This window comes from Centropristis striata, chromosome 12 (assembly GCF_030273125.1).
Source record: "Centropristis striata isolate RG_2023a ecotype Rhode Island chromosome 12, C.striata_1.0, whole genome shotgun sequence".
Lineage (NCBI taxonomy): Eukaryota > Metazoa > Chordata > Actinopteri > Perciformes > Serranidae > Centropristis > Centropristis striata.
Genome location: NC_081528.1, coordinates 24,677,367 through 24,696,716, shown reverse-complemented (window position 1 = coordinate 24,696,716; position 19,350 = coordinate 24,677,367). Strand labels below are relative to the sequence as shown.

Below are 19,350 nucleotides of genomic sequence, written 5' to 3'. Positions count from 1 at the left end.
GATTCATTAAACTGTAATCTTGCAGCCAATCCTGACTGCAAGATCCTGACTCACAAAACTCCAGCTGACAGTGAACTATTCTTTTGCTTTGGCTTGATAAAGGAGAGCTGATTGCAAAATGTCATCTCTCCGTCACCTCTGTGTCATAAAGCTGTGGGCTGGAGAAGATGGAAAAATGCATTTTTGTGCGGTGACTTGTACCCTAAACAATACTTAAGCTGTCTCTGTGATTATCATGCAGTGATCAGTCATACGCATTCACACCAGCAGAGACAGCAGTATATCACCCCTCTATCTAGTCTGTGGATTCTCTATAATCTGTTCCTAAATTACAGGAATGGTTACCACGCAGTCTCCAACAACAGATCACACATCTATTGTGTCTCTATTGTCAGTCCGCTCCTTCACTGACGTCAGTACGCACCCACCACCTCCACACTCAAAGGAGTCCTGCAACGCTCCATGAGTCCTCAGGTCAGAGGTCACCTGTGGCCTCTGGTCTCCACGACAACACCCTGGCAGTCCCCAAGACCGAGCCGGTGTCTTGCCCCCCGCCTTCACCCGCACAAACACACACTCAAGGCTCTCTCACACACAGAAACAGCTTTTGTCCCCAAACTCCTGCGCATCAAAAGAGACCCTGGAGTGGGAGCTTCCACCCAAACATTTACAGCCTGAAGGCCAAACACTATTCTGCAGTGGAGACCACCATAGCTGCAAAGTGACAGGAAATAAATGGCCAAAAAAAAAATCATTGTTCATCCATCAGTCTCCTTTTTTCTTCTTTTCTCTCACAGGCTGCCAGTTGCCAGATCAACAGTGAAAACAAATTGCAAGGATTAACTCTGATTTAGGGACTAAAACTCTGTGATCCAGTTGAGAGTAGAACTGTGTCACTACTTTAAAGGCTTTCACCTGCAGATTCGAGCATATCTACAAGTCTGCAGAAAGTTTTGAACATGTCATCAACATGGACCACAACACACCATGCCCCAGCACTGACACAGATCCAGGCTGCAGTGCTGCATGTGCAGGAGAGAGCGGATCACGAAAATATTAGAAAAATTGGCGCTCACCATATTCTGCACGCAGGACATCTCTTGGACCGGCACTGGTACTCTGCTGCAGTTTAGTCTCTCGTTGGTTATATAAGGAAAGAAGCGGTGTTTACGTGGCTCCGCAGGATATTTTCCAGGACTTGGTGCGGAGCAGTAGACAACGATCAGCCTGCTGGCGGTGCGCACACTGGGACTGTCTCTTTTCCCTCTCGGAGGTTTGAACAGAGTGAGAGGCTGGGAAACATGTGCCTGGCTGTCCCCCGGTGCCTGGACTGACACACTTCAAGTTGTGAAGGAGAACAACGCCATCTAGCGATCAGGCGTGTTGGTGCGCTACATAGACAAAAAAGAAAAAATCAGGAGCACCAAACCCGCATTTTCCTTAACCAATGTGCTTCCAGGGACATGTTTTGACTTCCTAATTTTAACTTACATCAAACCGTTACCACAGGGCCAACTGACAGGAAGACTTTTTTTTATCCTTCTAAGGGGATAACATAATTATCTTTCCCGTTAGGTGGCAACTAACTATTATTTTCATGACTGACAATTTTTAAGAGCTCAGTGTCATTCTGCCTCCTATTATTGAGAATTGGGGGTTGTATGCAGAAATATCCATATGCAATGGGATAAAATATTACATGACAAGAACCAGTGGTAGAAAAAATATTCAAATTCCTTACTTAAATAAAAGTACTAATATCACACTGTTCAATTACTCCACTACAAGTAAAAGTCCTACATTCAAAAGTAAATGTTAAATGGACCTGCACTGATATAGCACTTGGCTCATTCACCTGTTCACACACACATTCATACTGGTGGAAGAGGCTACCCTAAACGGTGCCACCTGCCACCATTGGGAATTCATTCACGCATCGATGAACGCAGTATTGGGAGCAATTTTGGGGTTCAGTGTCTTGCTCACTTTAAATTGATCATGTTTTCATTTTAAATCTCGACCTGAAAAGTAACTAAAGCTGGCAGCTAAATGTAGTGGAATAAAAAGTCCAATATTTGCTTGAATGTAATGAAGTAGAAATATAAAGTTACATAAAATCGAAATACTCATGTAAAGTATAAGTGCCTAAAAATTGCACTTAAGTACAGCATTTGAGTAAATGTATAATAGTTTGCCTTATATATTTACCTATTATATATTTACTTATTAAGCATTGCATTGCATTGTATTATCATAAAGCAGTCATTAATGTAAAGAGAAGACCCTTAGGGGGCATTTTCATATAGATATCTTGAGGTCAAAGGTAAGAGGCCTGCTTTGAAAATCCCTAAAATAGCCTAACTTTTTTGATTTGCCTGTTGTTATTTCACCCCCTTCTCAACATATCATGACATGGTTGGTACCAATTAATTCTTCAGATCTTATAGTTTTAATATAATAACTGAATATTGAGCTACAGCCTCTAAAAAGAAAAAAAAATCCAGGGAGTCACATCTCTTGTTTTGTCTGAACAACAGTGAGACACCCACATAGTCAAAATACAGAAACTAAAGAAATCACATTTGAGAATCTAAGATATTTTTGACATTTCTTCCTAAACTAACCTAATTCAATTTGAATTGTTGCAGATTAATTTCTTGTCAATTTAGGTTACTAACAGACCTTTTTTTGCTTTGTTTCTTGGTATAATATTTATCAACTCATCTATTTTTGAAAGTTCTAAAAAAATGTTAACAAAATTGTGAGATGATTGTATTTGTGAAAAATAAATATGAACGTCACAACAATAATCAACATAATCTTTACATAATGTATCACATTATGGAAAAATTAAGCTACATGTTTATGGATGCATATGCATATTTTATAAAAACAATATCATCACAACTGTTTATTTTTTTTATTGTATCGTATTTTATTTTATATGCCTTCATCTTTGGCAAGTCATGCACATTATGAAACAAGTAGAAAAAGACAGGAAATAATATATGCATATAAAAGTTTGAATACACAAGCTTAATGCCCAACAATATACATACATTCATCTAAACAACAAAATCTGTTATTATTGTGATGCTGCAGGGTGTTTCTGCTACTCAAGGTGACAGAAGGAGAAGATGAGTTGTGTTGTAATTATATATTCATGTGAGACTGATAAAATACTGTTTAATACTGTGACGGAGCAGCACCTGATCTCCACCTCTCTCTCTCTCTCTCTCTCTCTCTCTCTCTCTCTCTCTCATCTGAGAGAGGGTGATGTCATCCAGATTTGATGCTTCATGGTTTTTTAGGTTTTGCTTTAGGGACAACTTTAACAGCGATAGACACTGATTTGGCTCCTTGCAGGTTCTGGGCGGTGCAGGTGTATGTTCCCTGGTCCACCTCCCTCACCTCGTCCACCAGGAGGACAGACTGAGACTGCTGTGTTCCTCCACCGACTGGAGTGAGGCTGTCCTGTGTGTACAGGGGCCTCCCAATCTGCAACAGAACAGGTGCTCAGTTCAGTTTGGATAAAAAATACATAATGTACAGCATTAAAGTGAAAGTGTCATCTTTACAACAAGTCTCTAAGTTGGATCTTAAAAGTTAATAAATCATTAATAGATGATTAAAGGCCTGGATGCTCTGCAGTCCGTAGGTTGGATGCCTGCTTACTAATAATGAACTAGCTAAAAACACAGGGTAAGCTATATGATGCATACACATCAATTACACAGATCCTTCACTTACTTTGTCTCACAACCAACCCGAACTTTATCATATAGTGAGTATGCCATATTTTAAAGCAAAAAGCTGTATTTAGCCCCCTCTCTTTGAGTGTCTGACCTGCTGTCCTGGGTATTCCCAGGTGAACTCCACAACCACGTCCTGTTCCCCCACTGCAGAGCAGCTGACACGCAGATTCTCACCCACAGACACTGAGCTCGATGAGGCCTGAATCACTGGAGCAGGAGGAGCCATGGGGTCTGGGGGCAAATGTGGAATACAAGTCAGTAATGAAGGTGATAAGTTACCAATCAAGAATCCAGAAACAGGCACTTGGATCAGTCAGCATAGTGAAACTGCAACTTGCAACTTTCTGTGCAGAGTTTGCATGTTCTGCCAGGTTTTCTTCTGCCATCTGAAACATGCATATCCATAAGGAGTACTGCAATGACCTCTTTGAGAAGTAGTGCTACTTTATGTATAAGTGCATTAAAAAGATACTCAGTGTAACAAGAATGCCAGGACAAATCCATGATCGCCCATAAAGTTGGAATAATTTAGTTTCCTCTGTTAGTTGTGGTTTCATTTTAATATATGTTTGGAAGAGCATGATTAATAACGTTTTGAGAAGATAGAAGACACTTCATCTGTCAATAATAATTGACATTGTCACAATAATTTCATGGAAAGAGGTAAAAAAACATTTTATTCCAACTTTATAGGCGACTGTGTAGTTACTTCTAGTGTAGTATTCTGAAGAAATTTTAAATGATTAAAATTCGCAGATGAAATGTTTACAACGTTAACATAATGAAACTACAAAGCTAAATAGTCAAATAAGCTGCTGCAGGTCATCATGTGATGTAGCCTCCATTATACTAACATGCAACTGTGACCCCTGCAGGCCTCTGCAGACACTCAGTGGCAACATTAAGATGGAGAGTTTTAAGTTATTGATTATCATGTTTTATTTATAGTCTCAGTGTTACGCAGTGTCATTACGCAACATATATTGGTCCTGGCTGCTGCTTCTTCTGATAAACAGTCTGGACTCACAGTGACGCTCACCTGGCTGTCTGTGAGCATTTAACTCGTTGAAACTCTTAGTGTTGATGGTATCGCTTGGTTTGCGTGGACAGGGACAGAGCTGCAGAACTCTGAATCACTTTGTGTTTGTTTAGTCACCTGTTGATTTGTGTGAGTTGAATGCAGGTCTGCTAGTAGCTCTGGTTGTTATGGGTTTAAGTGAAATTGTGCTGTATAATGAACCATTAGCTGCAATAAGTGTGTTTGATACATGCATTGATACTTTTTTGATGTGGACGTTACTATTAAATCTTCTTTTTGTGTTCAATCTGTGTAGCATTCTGTACTGGTCTGCAGGCTAACTCTGAGCTTTGTAGCACCGTATATATTTTTGTTGCAAGTTATGGGTCTATGATATGTCTATAATATACTAATTTATGTGTTTTGGTGTATTCCACATTGTTGTAAAATTTGATTTTCACATACATTTCTTAACACATTTGACTAAAGAGAATGCTGCTCACTGCATCTGAGATCAGGTTTTAAGTTTGGGATATCATTTCATCCATATTTTAATCATTCACTTTTTACGAGTGCCTCTTTAACTGAGTTGAGTTTACAGTCTATTGAACTAGTGCAGGTAAGTGTTAGGTTACTGCTGTTACAGTAACAAGCACTACAAGTAGTCTTTGATTGGCTAATTGATTCATTTACCACCATTTACCACTGCATGCAAATTAGGTGGACTCTAAATGGCTTGTGATTATGATCCTCTGTATCTTTATACTGTACATGGTATTTCTCTGCTTACCTGCCTGATGCATGCTGGGAGAGGCTTTGTCTGTGATTAGCATTATGGGAAAAATTAATTCAGAATTAAATGAGTGGTTGACTCACAGTTAACATAGATGAGCATGTACTTGGTGGAGCTCTGCCTCAGGTTGCCCAGACTGGCGACACAGAACAAGGCTCCAGCATGATAAGGCCGGGGTCGATGAATGGTGAAGCCCTTCTTGACGTTAAAGGAGATCTCCGTCCCGTCCACTGCCACTTCCGCTGGTGGGAACTCGCGGTGCAGAGTCACTTTAGCCTCAGGTGACGTCACCTGGCAGGGGAGGAGCGTCGGCCAGTTGGTCCTCAGCTGAATCACCTCGTAGTAGTCGGCAGACGGAACAAATAGTTCTTGCGGGTCTGAGTGGTGCAGTCAGAAGATATGGCAAGATTGATGATAAGATAACATGTGACTGTAAACTGGATTCATATCAAGCTGGCTGGGAAAATAAAGCAGAGACGTGCAGTTTTGAGAAGTGCACATGTAAGCAACAATAACAGTTTATTCACTGTACCGGGAAAGAAGACAAAGACTTTGACAGCTTTGTCATACTCCTTCCTGCAGTCGGTGTCTTCACAGTACATTGGATAACACGTGTACTCCCCTGTGTCTGCACCAGTAGTGTTGACTAATGTCAGAACGCCATATCGCTCATGTTGGACAGTCCTGGAGAGCCAAAACAGCTAAGTCATTAAGTAATTCGAATGATTTTGATTGATTTGTTCATCATACATAATTTAAGAGATGGTTTGAATGTTTGGAAGTGGGGTTTTATGAGGTACTTATCCTTTGTCAGTGTATTACCTACAGTTAATGGTAATTGGTATGCCCCCAGTTTTTAAAAGCAGGAGTACTGACACATAAGCTAAGAAATGTACTGCTGTGGATGGAGGCAGCAGCAAAACATATTTTAACCTTAAAAAAAAAATCAATATTAGTTGAAGTGTACACTATATTTAGAATGTTTTCAACTGCTTCACCTTGCTGTAAGACAACCCTGTTTAAGTTAATGCAAGGGGAATTGACTGTTTGCAAAACTCCTCCCCTGAACACTCCTCGTCCAATCATATCTTAGCAACCGTTATTAAGCGAAGAAGGTCCATCAAGCTATGAGCAACATGGTGAAACGGTGTGCATACTGGACTTGAAAATATGACGACAGTCACCCTCAGAGTTTAGCAGGATGAGTCATTTTTTTCCCCTTTTCCAAAACTCAAAAAACAAGAGGAGCGTTGCCGACTCTGGATTAAACACTGTGGGAGAGCCCACTCCCAACTTAATATCTCCAAGATCAAAAGACACATATGTCTGCTCCAAGGTAAGCTGCTAGTTAGCAAACATGAGCTAACTAACGATTGTCCAGCTGTTAGATGAGATAACCCGAACTAGATTTAACAGGTATGGTTCATGTCAACTAGTATTACCATTACTAGTGCAGAATTAGTCGAACAAACTTATGTTAATGATAATGTCTGTAAAATTAGCACGCTAAGCTAGCTAGCAATGCTGCTAGGAGCCTTTGACAAAAACAGTTATTTTTTTCTCACAGAACACAAGAGTTGCTGGTCTACCGCTGCCCTGACCGCTCAGTTTGTTTGTGTTGTTTTTTGACTTTGGTGAAACTAATCTACAGTTATAGCTACAGTTCCTCTGCAAAAACATACATAGGACATGAATGTATTCTAATTAAAGCTATACTTGACTACAGGTAAGTACCGCATACAACCTCACTTCAAAAAATCTGAACTTTACCTTTAAGATTTTGTTTGACTGCTTAGCTTACCTGAGCCTTCCATCATCATCCTCCTCCAGGTACGTGGGGACGCTCCACCGCACAGGTTTGCCCCTGCACCTCAGCTCCAGAGTGTCTCCTGTCTGCACACTTATAGTTTCTCCCACCTTCTTAAATTTCCCTCTATTAAGCACCTTTATGTCAGAAATAAAATCCCACAGTTAGATTCTGATGCAGTCATTTTTATGTGTTTTATGAGTTTTCCTCGAATACATCAAAACTTATTGTGTCCTAGATCAAAAACCTGTGTGAGGAAGGTCTGTGCCGGGGCTACAGGTGTAGCTTTGATCTTTGGTTTGGCTGTTACAGCTCTGGGTCCTTTATTTGTTGCTTTCCCAAGTTTTGGTTTGCTTGGCTTGGGTTTCTTCCCTGGAGTGGTCCTCTGTTCTTGAGCATCTTTTTGGCAATAAGCAACAGAGTATAGCAGAATATGATGCACTAATAGTTCACAAATATACATACAGGCAAGTATTTAATGATATTATTAATGGCAATGGTGTCATTATGCCACATTCTACATTAAACCACGTCATGCTTTAGGCCAACAGAAATCTCCCCTTCTCACTGATTCTAGGAACACATGTTCACAGAATTGTTCAGCAAGTGATTAAAGTCACTTACCTAACTCAAAGATTACGGCACAAATAAGGAGAGCGCTCAGCACCAGCCTACTCTTTGATCCAAAGTTCCCCAAAGGCATGGTTGATCAGTGGAATAATATCAAAGTGGTCTGTGGATTGTTAGTTCATGCAGTTCAACACAGAGAACATACTGCAGAAATCAGAGAGAAGAGGAGGAGGGCAAAGTGAGCGGTCAGCTGTTTACCAGAATCACACAAATTCCTCCTCCTGAGAGTGGCATTAGTACCTCAAATTCCTCCTGACTGGCTCAATGGAGGCTTTCAAGCCTGTCCGGACCAATGAGGGTCCAGGGACAGGGGCCCCTGCGTGTGGAATCGCGCAGCCTGTTTGCTTAGCTGCTGGACTGGAAGTGTGCTAGCAGCATGAGTCTGGCCCTCCGAAACACACCACACAGCCAGAGGAAGACTGTAGCAAGGTTATTACAAGCATTTGGTGCCCATCAAACATTTGTCCTACATGAACAGATGGTCTTTGCACAGGCAAAACAAATCCCTCTATATCTATATCTAAATTTATTTTTACTTTGATATAAACTAAACAAAATCATTCATAGAAATAATCTTGTAAATCATTTAAAAAAAAACATTTTTGGTGTTTTATGTACTGCATCAAATCCTCCTTGATGTGCGATTTTTCTGTGAAAACAAGATTTTCAGTAGATGCTAATACATCCATGAACTATCCCTTTTAACATAAAAACCCGCAGTATAGATGTTAAAGAGAATTTGGGCTTCAGTATATAATAAATCTAACTTGACACATGGTTTTCCTGTGTTTCTGAACAGCAAACGAAATCACAATTTTGCAAATTTGATTAAATCCATAGCATGCTGTACACAGTGAGAACAATGTAACTCTTTCCTTTTGAGTGACTAGCTAAGCCATGATCTTGAACATGGCACAGGTAAGCTTCTATGAAAGGTTCTTTTGTTCTCAGGGAACTCTGGGTAGTGAGCCGTCTCTGGCTCTTTATCCAAGATTATGAGCGGAACTGGATTTTTTTCTTTTTCTTTTTGAATCTGAATGCTCTGCAGAAAATGAACTCCAAACTATAGTCACCTTGAAAACAAATCTTTCTTTTTTAATTAAGGAATACATTTACAACATATAATTAGAAAACATTTACAGTATTTGTATTTACACTTTGAAACAACAAACAATTTAAAGTAAATATTTAATTAAACAAAGATCAGAAAAATATATTTCACAAGATTTTCTGTATCTACATTGTAACTCTATATTTTGATATGTAAAAATACCTTATAATTGCATACATTTAATTTAAATTTTTACATTTTACAGTTGACATGAAATGTGTAAACTACTTATTAAAGTGTAATAAAATAGTAATTATCAACAGAAAATAGCTCGAGCCCTTTTTTTCTTTTCAAACACAGGTGTAAACTACTTTTATAGCAGATTCAGAGGCTGCAGGACACTGCTCTGACATTGGTACAGGTCAAAAAATAGTCAGGCATCAGTTCAACGTTGGCATGAGAATATTTAGATAAATTACAAACTGCATCATAATGTGAAGTTAAAAAGTTGAAAATATATCCATTGGTCTGCATTTTCCACACTGAACACCTGCTGCAGTTCGATGTTGAACTTTGCTGGAACAGATCAGCACCGGTGCATGTAAAACAGTAGTTACACACTTAAAGCAGTTACTCACTGTAACATCGCAATCTATTTCTCTCTGCTGCAGCCGAGCTCAGAATCTTTCTTCTTTAATGATGTTCTTGTCTGTTGCGCCGCTGATAGTTTCAATCGGCATTGCATTGTTGCCCATGAGACGGTGCCTCTGAACACTGTTACGGATGCCATAGCCAAAATAGATGAGTAGCCCTGGAGGGAGAGGAGGTCATTACAGTTCAGCAACAAACTCAATAAAACCACTGTGAACCTTTCAAGTAGAAACGTGTTCTTACCCACTGCCATCCAAATAGCATATCGTAGCCATGTTTCTGAACCTAACTGGACCATCAAGTAGACATTGATGAACGTACTCACTATTGGTAGAGCAGGAAGAAAGGGCACCTGTGAACAGAAATAGAATAGAATAGAAAGGACGCTGTCAGAACCAAAGGATATAACATGCGGTGCACCCCAAGGCTCAATATTGGGGCCTCATTTATTACTCATTTATGTAAATGATCTGCCGCTTGTTCTATTCAAAGTTCTATTCAAGAGTGCATGTAAACTCAATTGCCTTTACTGGAGAACAAAGCACTTTCATCTTACAATAAAAACCACAACTATCGTGTCATTTTGATTGCACCTGCTTGTATACAATTAAAACTCTCTCACCATAAAAGATGCCTTGGAGCTATTTTGTGGGTGCCTCCAGATGAGGAAAACATTGATAAGCAAGATGGCACCAAGGACACAGACAAGCACCAGACTCCACACTTCCAAATTAGCCAGAGCATCTAAGGCTTGGGTTAGGATGACACACAGTGCAACCACAACTGCAACTGCAGAGAAGGAAAAGATGAATGAAATAGATCACTTTGTGGACCAGAGAAATTTACGAATTGTCTAAAGCAAAGAAATTGGTGGTCAAGAAAACGGTGCTTATGAAATGAAAAAGCCATAAGTGCTTCAGTGACGTTTGCATTTGCGTACCAGAGATTATTGTTATGGTTGTGACTCTCCTTGAGGTGGATGAAGTGGGAGTGGATGGAGGCTTCAGGAGGCTAAACTTGGTGTTTGATTCCATGATCTTTAGGTCTGTGTCTTCATCAGATTGGCTCACTTGGTACCTTCATTGAATATAAAAACAGATGTGTAAAATAATTTGAGCACTCCTGGAAAAGGTATAGGGATATTGGGGAAGACGTTGATAAAGTAAGACATACCTCAGTATTAAGATGCATATGGCCACAAGTGTGTAAGCAAACAGAGTGCCGATGGACATCATTTCCACCAAGGCTTCCAGGTCAAATAGCAGAGCCATGATGGCTAACGATAACAAACGGAATATAGAGTTATTTTCAGTCCATAAACCTCACCAATTATAGAAAGAAGCAGATGAACAGCTGGAACATCTGTACCTGCCACAGTTCCAGATGATATTGTAGCTAAAGCAGGGCTACCCTTGGCGGTGACTTTGGTCAGGGGGCTGAAAAGCAGACCATCTCTTGCCATGGCAAACAGCACCCGGGGCATCGGAAACATCGACCCCAGCAGGCTAGAGACACAAACAAAAGCAGAGTTAATGAACAGCCATCAATATGCTTTTAATATCCGGCGTAAACACTACATGTTACCAAGAAACAGATTATTCTATATGGCATCTTTATTATTTGTCAGTCCTGCCCAAGCACTAACCTCCACTAGTTGCAAAGGGAAGTCAGATTGTGCAGAAGTCTCAGCCTCAGTTAATTTATTACATCAGGAAACTTTTCTGAATTTGTTTATGGCCTGAGTGACTAGTGCTAATGTTGGTGACCTTGATGCCAAACTGAGACTTTGTGTTGTTTTTATCAGTGTCGTTTGAGGCTCTTCACAAATGGCCGTTCTTGAGAAAATTGAAGTTGTTTTTGGTTATCATATCTTGTCTCGTTTCATCTTGTCAGACAATCAAACAAAACCAATTATTTGGTAAAAATGTGACAGTTTCCCCCAACAGAAGCACTAGTAGGATGAACCTAATCCGAGAATCAGAGCATGCTTTGTTATTTCAGTAGACTACATTACAGTTGATATAAAAACAAATGGAGTTAGACATCCCCCTGACGTTTGGTTGCAACCTAAAAGTATTGGCTTTGCATTTGTGTCAAAAAGCAAATACTTGTGGCAGGTTTTTGCATTTCCTACATGCATGACTAAAGCATTTGCACAAACTGAGTTGGTAAGCAGCAAAGATTAAACTCAGGTGACCAGTTGGCAAAAGCTAGAGCATTCAAAGATGATGGATTGGTGTAAAAGCAGCTTTAATAGAAAGAAGTGTCTACCGCCATGCCAGCAGCCTCATGAGGTGGTATTTAGACAGAGCTGTTCTTTGAGCTAAATGCTAACAGCATGTTAACTGTGACGATCCCAACATGCTGATGGTAAGCAGGTATAATGTGTTGCTCACTATCTTGGTTTAGTGTTAGCATTCTTAGCACTAGACACAAAGTTTAGCTGAATCTGATGGGAATGTCATTATGTTTTGTTGCTACACTCTTAGAAATGGAGTAAGACTTACCTGGTGGACAGGGCACACAGAGATCCCACAGCCACGACATATTTGGCGGGCGCCCAGCCGATGTAGTCAAAGGCCACTGGCAGAGGGCTTTTTTCATTGAGCAAGTAGTAGGGCATCATCAAGGTGAGAGCAGCCGACACGGCAAAGTAGGCCAGGAAACAGATGAGTAGTGAGGCCACGATGCCCACAGGGACAGACTTCTGAGGGTTCTTCACCTCCTCGCCTACCAAGAAAGAAACAAAGAAGTCAGGGATACTTTTAATGGTAGTCATTTTCAGCTTTATAGGGTTACATGGAATTAAAAGATGATTACCTCCTAAATATGAAAAAAAAAAAACCTAGCTCGGAGACTGTCTTGTACATAGCAGTTTCAAAATTACAATTCTGAGGTCCACTTACTGGAAAAAAGTTTTTAGCCATATATCACGTTTATCAGACAGTTTACTCATGGAGATGGTTCAGTTGGTATGATATCACCGGTATTTCATACTAAGGTCACATGAACCATCTCTGAGAACTCTTAACACTCATGAAGGCCAAGTCTAGATACTTTCATTGAATTTAGAGAAACTACAGGGAACTTTACTTTCATGTTGATTTTGGCGTCCCAAAAGTGGTAGTGAACACTGCCCTTTGTTCTTAAATCGAAAGCCAGTGAAAGAAAGACAGAACTGATTGTGAACTTTGCATGGGAAGATGTTAACATAAACTCTTTTAGTCAGTGTGCTGTTAATCTTTTCATCTGAATTGTGGACAATAGTCCAATCTTCTTGCTGATGGTCTTGCTTGGTTATGTAACTCGTTTATCTGCATTGAATTGAGACTGTTTCATAACTACTTAAAGCTGCTGGTAGTTGCTCTAATTAAAATTCATTGAGTTGTAATGGATTTTAATAATTATGAGTAGAATGCTGCATTTAATTGGAGGTATCATATCACATAGAATACTTATATTTAATGACATTTTAGCAATAACATACAAAGTTGTTTTTTTGCATAGTTTGGTTCATATTTTTGTTTTGTCACTGTGTGTCTTTGATCTTTATTTAGTAAAGGATCCATATACAATCCCACTGATACTAATAATGTGAGATGTTGTCCTCTTACCAGTTGTAGCAATGCAGTCAAATCCAACAAAGGCGTAGAAACATGTTGCGGCTCCGGCCACCGTTCCACTAAGGCCGTAGGGGAAAAATCCACCCACTCCATAAATACTGGTCACATTGACAGTAGAGGTCAGGTTTCTGCAGTTGGGGGGGGAGGAAATGTGTGTTTATTTCAGAGATATCAACTGGATCCAGCACACACCCAAACACAGACAGCATTATATCGCTCTTTTACTTGTATTCTGCTGTTGCATTTATCAGAGACTCTTCGCTGATGTTCCAATTGGAGAGGTCCCCCATGATGAATCCAGAGATGGCCACAAACAGCAGCACCAGGATGTTGATTGCTGTGAAGATCTTATTGATAGTTGTGGACTCTTTCACTCCAAATGCCAGCAGACCTTTCGTCGGAAACATGATACAGTAAATGTTAATTTTTTTCAATGCATCACTGTTGACATCATAATGGCACAAATTTTCATAATTTTACCTGACAGTATCATGATGAGACCCGCAGCAAAGACATCTGGGTAAGGTGCCAGGCCAGGGAGGCCCATGTGTGCATGTACTTCAAAGTATTTTGATATGTGGCCCCCTATGAGGTCATCAAATGTCCCGCTCCATGCCAGTGCAACACTGGATGTCCCTGAACAGATAGTAAAAGAAAGATGCTAATCAGCCTGAGTCACCATGTAACTGTAGTCATAAACAGAAAACACAGGTTATAACAGGTATTTAAAATTACAACCCTGGTTTATGGGCTGACTGAGATAAAGGCGATTAATTTAAGTGGTTTGGATTCTTTTTTTTTTTTTCAAATTTTTTTTGTGAAAAACAAATAAACTTTCACTGTTATGACAGCCATTAAGAATCTGCTTGTAAAGCAGCTGAAAGGTCACAGACATGTTAAGGTCTCATGGTGATGGTTGATCATTTATGAGTGTCAGTGTTCTCTGTGAGCCAAACATGTTACATAACAGGAAAAACATATGTTTGTCATGGGACGGCAGTTAGAGATTTATATTTAGACAGAGATTGAACCGAAATTAGATTATTTTCGGTACATTTTTGGCAAATCTAAAAATATTTATTTATTTGTAGCTCAAAATTGCACATTTTCCTCGACGATTTCTACAGTCTGTAAAGGGTACGACATCATCTGTCCTTTGACCCTTACAGCGGACATAATAATAAATATTACAATGGAGAAAATCTACATCACTGAATAACAGACATGATAATCGACTGTTTGTGTGATAATGAATGAAATAAGTCCTGATTACCTATGACGTATGAGAGCAGCAGATTCCACCCCGTGATAAAGGCCAGCAGCTCTCCAACAGTCACATAGCTGTAAAGGTACGCTGAGCCGGTTTTAGGAACCCGGGACCCAAACTCTGCATAGCACAGCCCGGCAAAAATGGAAGCCAGGGCGGCGATGAAGAAGGAGAGGATGATGCTGGGTCCAGCTGTGTCTCTGGCCACCTCTCCAGACAGGACGTAGACCCCGGCCCCCAGGGTGCTGCCCACACCGAGGGCCACCAGGTCCAGAGTGGTCAGGCATCGGTTAAACGTGGACTGCTCCCCTTCTGGCTCCAGGGGCTTCCTCCGAGAAAGGCTCAGCAGACAGGACTTCACTACGCCGCACGACATGCTTCTGTGGGTTTGAATCAGGATGGAAAGATGTGGGAGTTTTAAAGGAAGAGACAGGTGGGAGTGCAGTTTGATGTTGTGGAGAAAGAGGGAGTAAGTGGGAAAAAAGAACGAGGGGACAGGACAGGAGAGGAGTGGAGAGGAAAGGGCGGATCGGTGAACTTGTCAGTGAATAATTGTCAGACATTTCCTCTTGAAAGTAACATTATTCTCTTATCTATTGTGAATGTTAAACAGTGTCAAAGGGAACTATTTATTAAGGCATGACAGGAAACCACTAAATCATACAACAAATTCCATCCAGTATTGATATAATATATAATATTATTATATGTTAAACTGTAAGTAAAATGCTTTACTAATTACCCCCTGAATTTACACTAGAAGAAAAAGCAAGACTGCATTCACTCACCTCTTCTACGCAATCCCTTGACTTGCAGGTGTGCTTAGAAGAGACAATTAATAGCGTCCGCCATCGGCCCAAATTACATTATTCTTTTATATGTGCACTCTTTATCACCCCCCTGATATGATATTGCTGATGCCTGGAGTTTTCATTGCCGCCCACAGCACAAAAGCAACGCCCTGCTCGAGGACTGCACTTTACTCAACCTTCAATTTCTTACACAATTGCTTCCTTTAACATTTCTGAGTAATACCGGAGGTTAATTAATAATTTGTATAATGATCTGGCATTACAAAATATATTGCTTTGTAATTTGCAAAGTGTGTTCTCACCTCATCAGAGACAGTCCTTCCTCTCAGTGATTCAGTGCTTACTATAGTTTACACATGTGCTTGTTTTGCATTAAAATGCATTTTTAAATTTTCTTTAAAATACCACTTCACCTGTTGGGAACTAAAAACTGTTATTTTTTATGTTTTATACCCTCTGAACAATACGTTATTTACAGTATATCTGACACTGCAGGGACAAATTGAGTGAAAAGGAAATTAATCAGGGAATATATTGCAATTATTTTTTTACTTAAAAAAAAATATGACTACTCTTGTGTGACTCATTCTTTCTGTAATGTAAGTGGGAGCTGCCCGCTTTGATAATCTTTTCATGATTATGCCTTCCAGATAATCCAAGACTTTAAAGGTACACATTCATCTGTGACTTTGGATTTTGTCCTTCAAAAACGGGAACCAATGAAAAAGAAACATCTAACTGTGGCAAAACTCTGACTGCATCGCAAGTGTCACACATTGATTAAAAAACACTGTTATTTATAATAGTAGAACGTGTTGTTTCTTTTCAGAAAGTATGGCATAATCCCCAAACAACAACACTGGATGTTCTTAAAGTGTGTTTATGTGTTACCCAGAAACAAGCCTGCTAGCTTATCACTGCAGCTGTTTTTCTGTTTATAAGAGCCGTGTCCCCATCTCTACCTGGAGGTGTGAGCCTGGCAGTCTAACAGGGCCGAGAGTTAATGAATCAGAGGAGGACAAAGCAGCTTTCATGGCTTATGCATGCAGCAGGCTGCACACTTACTCTCTGAAAGGTAACTTTCGCCTTCTCATCTCCCATCAGGGGATTTAAGCTCACCTAATCCCTCCTGGCATCTACTTCAGCAGGCAGGAGGCGAGAGAGAAAGCAGCCTGTGTGGACAGTCACATGACCTTTGACCAAACTTAAAGCTCAGGCTTCCTATCTGCAGATCTCCCAGGTTTCAGATACAATTTCCAGAGGGACACAGAGGGTAATGCTTAACTAAATAACAGCTACTATGCACGTGATGTGCAGTTTTATGATCAGATGGTGTAATCTGGCTCGGTAAATGTTCCCATAATTGTAATTTATGACTGTAAAGTGTGCAATTACAGAAACATATCCAATACGGTACAGAGAATTATTGCTTTCCAGCATTCAAAATCACAATTCAAGGTCATGGGTTTTAAATCTGACTGGCAGATGGTCATTTTATTCAGTAGATACACAATGTATTTACCTTGTCTTCAGTCCTGGTGACTGTGTGGTGAAAAATAGCGCAGTGAAGCAAAAATATCCGTGCTGTTGACTTGGATGAAGGAAACATGATTTTTACTGCGATATATACAAGACTGGCCTGTGTGACCCTCCCACTCAATGGAATTACTTACAAAGTAGCCTTTCTCACTCCCGACCAGTTTGGATCATAATGTGCTCATTATTGCATGGAAGGCACAGGGTGAGAATTGTGAACAGCAAATCCCATCCAGAATTTCAAAAATGCTTTTGTGCTCCCTTCATTTGTTATTTTGTTTTCACAAGTTTTTTTTCTATTCAATTCATGAATTTGTTTTGATAGATAGAAATACATTTTACAGATGCTTCTGGTTAGTTTAGGTAACAATATTGGGCTTAAAGTAAAACATTGAAAAAACATGGGTGCAATTCAAACATTTATAAAGAATAAAGAATTAAAATCCTTTAAATATATAATAAAGACATATATATATTTATGTAATCAGACTTTTTTCAGTTCTCTTACTGTTTTCCCAGCTCTGTCTGAGTTTGTTCAGTTCTCATGCAGTGCATTTTCAAAGCAGAAGAGGTCAGTATACAACAATTACTTTTCATCACTGGTGCCTCCCACCTCCTTCACTGGCAGATTTTTTTCAAGAAGCTCCAGTATAATATAATATGAAGATGTAAGAAAAATTAGAGAACTTGTCAGAAACAACCATATTTGTCTAAAATACTTGGTACAACATGACATGCCCATATGGAGTTATAAATAAAAAAGTGTACTTGTTGTTTTTTAAGACATAAGAGGCTTTATTGCCAGTAGTTCTACAAGGAAACTGCCAGGGAGGCAATAAAAAGCAGTTATAATAAAAGCAGCAAGATAAGAATTGGATAGTTAGGTGGTGCCAGGGAAACACTGATAGTAACCACACAGCCAGTGACACTGAGGATGGCTTCCAGTCAAACATACAGAGTCATGTTCCTGCTATGTGCAGCACTGGACTGTCTGTAAGCCTCTGGGAGTCAACTCTTCTCTCTCATCAGCACTTCTGTACAACACCATACTACATTTAATATCACCACAAATGAATGCAACAGTTAAAAAAAGAAGCTACACAAAACATTACTCTGCAGCAGTGGAAGAAATATTCACATCTTTAGATAATAGTGAAATATTACAGTGTGATAAATAATAAATAAGTTCTGCACACAGAACTATTTAAGTAAAAGTTCAAAACTAGCATCAAAATATACTCAAATAACCAAAAGTCAAAGCGGCTGTGGCTCAGTTGATAGTGGTCACCTATTGATCGGAAGGTTGGTGGTTCTGTCCCCGACCGTGGCCGCCTACATGTTGAAGTATCCTTGGGCGAGCTACTTAACCCCAAATTGCTCCTGATGCTGCGTTTATCGGTGTGTGAATGAATTCCCAATGGTGGCAGGTGGCACCAGTGTGCCCTGGTCACTTCGGCCACCAGTATGAATGTGTGAATGTGCATAGTGTGTAGTGTAAAGCGCTTTGGATAAAATCGCTATGTATGTGCACTCTATTTACCATTTACCAAGTAGTCAATTTGCAGAATGATCCATTATAGATACATATATCTTATGAGATTGATAAGATTACACACACACACACACACACACACACACACACACACACACTCTCTCTCTCTTATAATTTATTAGTTGATTATATTTTGTATTAATAATTTAAACCTACAAAGTAACTTGTCACTTAAGTTATCAAAAAAATGTAGTGGAAAAATAAGTGCAATATTTCCCTTCGAAATGAAGTGGAGTTGAAATATAAAGTGATCTAAAATGGAAACATTCAAGTAAAGTATCTAAAAAATTGTAGTTAAGTACAGTAGATTGTATTTATTTTGTTATATGCTGGCACTGTAAAGCTGGGGCCTATAATGTTTTTGTTTTTTTCTTATGCCACTCAAGTTTGTATCAGTGTTTTGCCTCATATCACACCACCACTGAGAGTTTATGGGAAACTGTGAATGATTTATTTAATATTATACATTTTCTTCCTGCAGTCCAGTGCTGACATGGCCCCTCTCTGCCCCCTCTACCCCTTACTGGAATAGACGCCTGACTGGACAGAAATAGAGCAGCAGCAGCAGCTCCGCTCTGTTTAATTCACATTTGAACTCTCAAGTCAGGTGACAAAGTTCAGAAATTCCCCAAAACGAGCTGAATGTGAAAACAGTCTTGTTCCAAACGCAACACGAATGTTAGAATGCAGGAGAAAAAATGTGCGTAAAACTGCGCAGCCTCCGCGCGTTATGTTTCAGTCAGGACAGGATGTTACCCGGTCATATACGTTTTAAATAGTATTCCTGTTACCGTGAGACATCCAGACCCCCTCACACACACACACACACACACACACGCACAACTCTAAAAGACA

At 39.8% G+C, this 19,350-nt stretch overlaps 3 protein-coding genes across 3 annotated transcripts in view; all 3 read right to left on the bottom strand.

Annotated features, from left to right (window-relative positions):
* Positions 1-1,256, bottom strand: part of n4bp3 (NEDD4 binding protein 3) — a 40,443-nt gene extending 39,187 nt beyond the window's left edge. The window contains exon 1 of the mRNA XM_059346392.1: positions 1,077-1,256. The gene's annotated coding sequence lies outside the window, so the exon portion shown is untranslated. The remainder of the gene's footprint in view (positions 1-1,076) is intronic.
* A 1,687-nt stretch (positions 1,257-2,943) lies between these two features.
* LOC131981733 (platelet-derived growth factor receptor-like protein) lies at positions 2,944-8,162 on the bottom strand. Its single transcript, XM_059346164.1, has 7 exons — positions 7,998-8,162; positions 7,621-7,772; positions 7,368-7,510; positions 6,099-6,250; positions 5,650-5,943; positions 3,847-3,986; positions 2,944-3,498 (listed from the first exon to the last, which is right to left on the bottom strand). Exons 1-7 carry the CDS (start codon positions 8,074-8,076, stop codon positions 3,298-3,300), a joined length of 1,161 nt encoding a protein of 386 aa, XP_059202147.1. The 5' UTR covers positions 8,077-8,162; the 3' UTR covers positions 2,944-3,297.
* A 923-nt stretch (positions 8,163-9,085) lies between these two features.
* On the bottom strand, positions 9,086-14,971 carry LOC131981732 (cationic amino acid transporter 2-like). The gene is made up of 11 exons (XM_059346162.1): positions 14,602-14,971; positions 13,809-13,964; positions 13,554-13,719; positions 13,320-13,456; positions 12,213-12,435; positions 11,074-11,210; positions 10,879-10,981; positions 10,646-10,782; positions 10,328-10,494; positions 9,949-10,057; positions 9,086-9,865 (listed from the first exon to the last, which is right to left on the bottom strand). Exons 1-11 carry the CDS (start codon positions 14,969-14,971, stop codon positions 9,732-9,734), a joined length of 1,839 nt encoding a protein of 612 aa, XP_059202145.1. The 3' UTR covers positions 9,086-9,731.
* Between the last annotated feature and the right edge of the window lie 4,379 nt (positions 14,972-19,350).

Bases quoted from the DNA above. Each gene is read 5' to 3' on its own strand.
- LOC131981733 (XM_059346164.1), bottom strand. From the start codon at position 8,076: ATGCCTTTGGGGAACTTTGGATCAAAGAGTAGGCTGGTGCTGAGCGCT. The intron at 7,511-7,620 runs GTTTTTGATCTA...TCTGACATAAAG, and splicing joins CACAGACCTTCCTCACACAG to GTGCTTAATAGAGGGAAATT. The intron at 6,251-7,367 runs GTAAGCTAAGCA...TTGGCTCTCCAG, and splicing joins GATGATGATGGAAGGCTCAG to GACTGTCCAACATGAGCGAT.
- LOC131981732 (XM_059346162.1), bottom strand. From the start codon at position 14,971: ATGTCGTGCGGCGTAGTGAAGTCCTGTCTGCTGAGCCTTTCTCGGAGG. The intron at 13,720-13,808 runs GTAAAATTATGA...TTCCGACGAAAG, and splicing joins TCTCATCATGATACTGTCAG to GTCTGCTGGCATTTGGAGTG. The intron at 13,457-13,553 runs GTAAAAGAGCGA...CCCCAACTGCAG, and splicing joins AATGCAACAGCAGAATACAA to AAACCTGACCTCTACTGTCA.